This window comes from Electrona antarctica (genome assembly GCF_951216825.1).
Source record: "Electrona antarctica genome assembly, chromosome: 6".
In the NCBI taxonomy this organism is placed as follows: domain Eukaryota; kingdom Metazoa; phylum Chordata; class Actinopteri; order Myctophiformes; family Myctophidae; genus Electrona; species Electrona antarctica.
Genome location: NC_136811.1, coordinates 49,354,514 through 49,360,513, shown reverse-complemented (window position 1 = coordinate 49,360,513; position 6,000 = coordinate 49,354,514). Strand labels below are relative to the sequence as shown.

At 42.8% G+C, this 6,000-nt stretch overlaps 1 protein-coding gene across 1 annotated transcript in view; it reads left to right on the top strand.

The window, feature by feature from the left end:
• Nucleotides 1-3,657: 3,657 nt before the first annotated feature.
• The window catches only part of LOC306925120 (activating signal cointegrator 1 complex subunit 3-like), a 250,456-nt gene continuing 248,113 nt past the window's right edge, over nucleotides 3,658-6,000 (top strand). Inside the window, exons 1-2 of the mRNA XM_079503798.1 lie at nucleotides 3,658-3,764; nucleotides 4,296-4,430. Coding sequence (XP_079359924.1) covers nucleotides 4,341-4,430 — 90 coding nt within the window. The 5' untranslated portion in view covers nucleotides 3,658-3,764; nucleotides 4,296-4,340. The remainder of the gene's footprint in view (nucleotides 3,765-4,295; nucleotides 4,431-6,000) is intronic.

The following is a 6,000-nucleotide window of genomic DNA, read 5'->3' as shown; positions in this document are numbered from 1 at the left end:
CTTAGAAAGTAAAGTATCTGTTGCACAGGTTATCAACGTGTTTTCCTTCAAAGAAGGTTTTTTATGTGGACACCTAGCTGGCCTGTGCATAAGGCTGCCTCTAGGCAACCGCCTTGGGCCCTGAGTGTTTTATTTTGTTTTAGTGGTGCAAGTAACCACTCCTATAGACAGCTATGTGTGTCCCTGGGTCTGTCCCTGGGTCTGTCTGGGCACGAAAATAGCGTTATAGCGTTTGTTCACCACCAAGTGTCACTGTTGCACAGCCTAACACACTGACACACACAGGCCAGGGAGGAGGGCCAGTACAGTACAGTACAGTACAGTACAGTACAGTACAGTACAGTACAGTACAGTACCCTGGGGCAGGCCGGGGTTCTCAACGTTTTTGTCCGGGGACCCCCGGAGATGCTTTGGCAATGTCTCGGGACCCCCGCCCCGCCCACTCCCGACCCCCAATATAAATTGACTGCTACAATAACCTTAATAGAGACAATACACCATAAATAAATACTGAAACCAGATATAATCATTAGGGAAGGTTATGCATGTACTATGTGTACTATTATGTAAACTCTTCATTTCCATTTTCCAGCCATTCAGATGCAAAAATAATTGGAAAATAATTTGGGGACCCCCCGAAGGGACTCGCGACCCACGGGTTGAGAACCCCTGCAGTACAGTACAGTACAGTACAGTACAGTACAGTACAGTACAGTACAGTACAGTACAGTACAGTACAGTACAGTACAGTACAGTACAGTACAGTACAGTACAGTACAGTACAGTACAGCACCATTTACTTCAGATGGGTCTGATATTTTTGGGTTCAACTTCAGAGCAAGACCTTGAAGTAAGGAATTAGGCACTTGCATGCAGGTCTCCGAGTCTGAACGGCATGGCCAGTGTGTGAGAGTCCAACCTTCCACATATTACGCTCAGCTTCTTCTCTATATGACTGCAGACTGCACTGCAGAGACTGTTTAATATCCTATGGCTGGGAATGCTAGACCCTGAAGCCTGCAGAACTCCCATGATGAGGGTGACAGTGGCTCAGGGGTAGAGTGGCCGGTAGAGCGGCCGGAGGGGAACCGTGAGGTTCCCTGCAGTTCGATCTTGGGCTCCCCCCATGAGATAGTGTCGAAGTGTCCTTGAGAAAGATGCTGAACCCCTAATTGCTCCCGATGTGCAGGTTGGTGCCTTGCATGCATGGCTTCCTCCACCATCAGTGTATGGCCACACTCAGACCTTTACTGCATTGCTGTATGCTTGTTGGATGAATGTTGTGTAGTGTCATGGCCGCCCAATGCATTTCCAATGGAAGTCACATGGTTTGTAGTCCACATTTTGGACTACAAGCTGTTGTATGGCTTTCGGCTGTGTTTCGACTGCGCTCCTCCCCCTCATACAACACAAATGTTGTGTCAAACCATGTGACTCCCATTAGAAATGCATTGGGGCGGCCATGACACTACACAACATTCATCCAACAAGCATACAGCAATGCAGTAAAGGTCTGAGTGAGGCCTATGAATGTATGTGTGAATGGGTGAATGTAATGCACAACCTATAAGTATAAATGGACCATTTACGAGTGTTACACCAGAATGCTGTGTGCAGTACAAGGAGGGAGGGGAGGGGGGGGGGGGGGGGGGGTACCAGGGGTGAATGGTGAGTGAGTGAGATAGATAGCATCCAGGAGAATGAAGCTGGCCAGTCTTTGCCACAGACACCTGGGAGCTCCCAGTCAGCAAACGCTGCAAACCTGTGCTTTGGGAACCGACACGTGGGCATCGATCACAACAAGGGCATCCCAAAGCAACCGACGAAGATGTACTAAAGAAGGTTGCAGAGGCGGAACGTACTGGGAGCTAGCCAGTTGCACGGAGGATCGAAATGACTGGGTGTGTGTGTGTGTGTGTGTGTGTGTGTGTGTGGATTTGTATAATGTTATTTTGCCCAAGTTGATCGAAGATGCAAAATAGGGAGAAATGCTAATAAACATGTTAATGGTGACATTGTGATTGTTGTTTATCTCCAGTCACCTGACCTAGAGATGGATATGGTCTAGAGCAGTGTTCTCAAAGTGGTATCCGAGGTCCCTCAAGGGTCCTTGAGGGGGTTCCAGGGGGTCCCCACTCCCCAGCACAATTAGGTAATAGCACATCGACTACAAGCTCACAATGCATGCAACATATTCTATTGAACGTTTTGAACGTAAATCTACTCTTATACTACCCACTAGATATGAAGTTAGTATATGAATTTGGGAGGTAGTCTATGCATTCTTATGCATTAGATAAGATGAACTCTATAGATGAACTCCATGCATTTCTAGTAGAGTTGAAATTAGTTTTTAATCTGTTTTTATTTGCTTGTTTTTTTATGTTGTTTTAGGATGTGTTTATTTAGATTGATGCAGAATTATTTGCACTATTTATTTGTTCTTTTATAAACAAGATTATGTTTCTCCTAAAATCTAGTAGACACGTTTTTTTCTGATGCTTCTTGCAAAAAAAAGACAAATAAAGCAATGTTGAACATTGCTTTACCGCCAGATCCGGCGGTCCGCAGTCAAACATATCTATTTGTGGGTCCTTGCCATGAACATGTTTGAACCTTTGGCAGATCACACACTGACATTGAGATTGGCATTGCAGCCTGGTTGAGTTGCAGAGCAAGAGTATTCTCTAATGCTAAAAGGTGGGTTTAATTCATGTTGTATGGGCCTATCGAAAATATGCATGCTAGCGGATCATTAAAACACACACCACCCATAATATTAACAGTTTTTTGTGTCCGTCCAAATAAGAAATAACTATTGATGGCCACAGCAGGCTCAACATTAAATAAATACAATTATAACATACATAACAAAACTTTTATATAGGCCTATATTTCTTTTATGAACACAGGTTTTCAAACGGCATCATACTAAATCTTATTAAAAGGAAGAAAAAAAAGTAGGTACTGTAAATAATAAGGTGTGCAGTAAAATATAATAGACAGTGCAATTGTGTACACTAGCCCTGGTCCAGTGCTTCAGAGAGAGAATCGCTGTAAGCACTGGACCAGGGATATGTGTACACCAGAGTGACCAGACAGATGAATAGAGAAGAAGAGAAGAGGGATAATCAATTGATAATAAAGAGACTTAATATTGCATAAAGTTTAGTTTAGTTTAAAAAATAAAATGCATTATGTCTCGGGCGGTGGGAAGTATCTACAGGTACATTTACTCAAGTGACTAAAATAAAACTTTGAGGTACTTTTACTGATTATTTCCAATTTTCAATACGTTTCATTAATTAATTCCACTCCACAGCACTACACGACGGTCTACATCTAATTGTTTTACTCACTGTTTGTTGATGTTGATTTGATGACTGATTGAAATCCCCCTTGATTATGGCAGGATATTAACGTGTTAATGTTTCAATATAAAACGGGGCCAAACAAAACAAGAACAGGCTGTAGACATGAACTACGTGTTTCAAAACCTTATATATAACTTTATTAAAACAAACAAAAGCGCAGTTCCTCTCCTCCTTGCGAGATCAAAACGTGTCCCTGTGTGCATTATGGACATTGTAGTCCTACATACGCCTGCTCGCCATACAGTCTGGTTCGTAAAGAACCACACTACCCACAATGCTTTGCGGGTTGCGCACACTCACACATGCCGCTTGTGTTGACATTAGCAGCAGATGACAGTACCCCTGTCAGACTGTCATAACGGGCTTGCGAAAGTGCGGAATTAAATCAATGTAAGTTAATACCACTGTTTTTACACATGGTGAGTTATAATAAGTCCCTTGTATGTTGTTGTCAAGCCCTCGAGACCTCGTAAGAAAACAATTTGGAGACGTGGCAGGGATGCTAAGTTAGCCAGCTAGCATGCTAACGTCTGTCAGTTCACTTTGCATTCGTAAAACTTTATCTATAATAACTACATACTGTGACACTTGACAGACAGTATATTGTGCCGAATGTAATTAATGTTAGTTGAGGTACAGTCTAAGGCTAATAGGATAACCCCCCAAAAGTCCTGGGGACTTGTTTCCTATGTAGTGTGAGCAAGTATTGTATATGCCATTATGAGGCTGGCAGAGTTAATTAACTAATTGTTATCATTGTGGAAAGTGTTGTTTTTGAACACGGAGGCTTCAGTCATTACCGGTGTTGTAACAATAACAACATTGAACAACATGAATAGAAATTCTAGGCTATTATGTTAAATGTCTTGATATTTAAGCTTGATATAATAGTTGTGTGTGTGACATGTGTTTGTGTGCCAGTGATACATTGGAGTACCACTCTATGGACCATAGTGCCACAGAGCCATGTCTCCACCGCGGCTCACAGGGGCACTGCGCTCCTTTTCCCACGTCAGCAAGGGGGACGATGCAGCTGAACATGTCTACGATTTGAAGGTGAGGAATTGCATTTTCTTATGGATTCCCCGAATGGTTTACGACGCTCTACAGCATCTGTTGCTCGTATGTTATCCCATTAAGTAAGAACTGAGGCCGATTCTACAAACGCCTACTAAATCAATATGTGTATAGTTTGCACACTTTCAAGATTTTTCAAAAAATGTTAAAAAATAGCAGATGTACAAGGTGGCAGCGCTGCACAAAGTGACGCGCTGTGAGCTTGTAGATCAGCTATTTTTGAAAAGCCAGCGCAAAAATCTAAAGTGACATGTACTGTATGCTTTCCCAGTTGGGTTTAATGGGTTATGTCATATTGTCATAATAACATCTATGACACAGCAACCTAAAAGGCAAGAGTTGCATCATGATGCATATTTCTTTGCTGTTAATTAAGCATACTGAAGTTTTGACATGCTTGTCCTTCTGAGCCATCAAACAAACACATGTATGACAACTGATCGAACTAGAGGTCTTCACGAGTCTCCCCAAACCCTCAAACCTGAGACGATACCCGATGGTCTTGGTTTGGGACGGGTCCATGTTTTATTATGGTCAGTTGGATCCGGCTCTGTTCTGATTCTATTACCACAGGTCCCGGGTCTGTTTATCATTATGTTTAATATCCGAGTGGATCTTCAACACAAGACAACAAAAGTGCACATCCCCCAGCACATTCAGTGCTGAGCCAAACCGCAAGAGCAGCAAAATCATAAGCGAAAGAAGGGGTCGCAACTCACTTTTAATGCTCCAAAACATTATGGTTTGTATAGGAAAGGGGCGTGTCTGATAAAATGAATATCCAAATCAAATATCTAAATACTAAATCAAGCAACTTAAAAACTGTCTTGGGGTGCAAAAAGCAGATGAAATATAATGACCATGTTGCACAAATACAATAAAACAGGTTGGCAGAGGAAGTGGCACTGGGTGAAAAAACTGGGTTGCAAAATCGTGGGATAAAAATGAAGTAAAAAAAAATATATAAAAAATAAAACACTTTCAGGCCCACAGCGGCAGTGGCTTAGGTGTAGAGTGGCCGGATGGTAACCGCAAGGTCGCCAGTTCGAACCCGGGCTCCCCCAGAGTTAGTGTCGAAGTGTCCTTGAGCAAGACACTGAGCTCCTGATGTGCTGGTTGGTGCCTTGCATGGTTTCCGCTGGCATCAGTGTATGAAAACTATGAATGTGTGTGTGAATGGGTGAATGTAATGCACCATCTCTGTAAAGCGCCTTGGATAAAGGCGCTATATAAATGCACCATTTACCATTTACAGAGTTCTTTAAATTAAAATGAATGTCTAAACATCCTAGCAAGGGGTCTGGGAAGGGAGTGCATTGCAACTTCCAAGAGGGGCTTTGATAACGTTAAACAAAGTACGTTTGGCAACACTGCATCACCCAGATATAACAATCATTGAAGATGCGCTAGGACGTGTACACACGTCATTGCAACCCGTTGGTTGGATTCCCTAGGACGTGTGGACACGTCGGATGGACGGAACCTGTTAAGTAGCATGTGGCACGTCAAACTAGGTTATTCATGATTCTGAACCCATTCCAAGCATTAG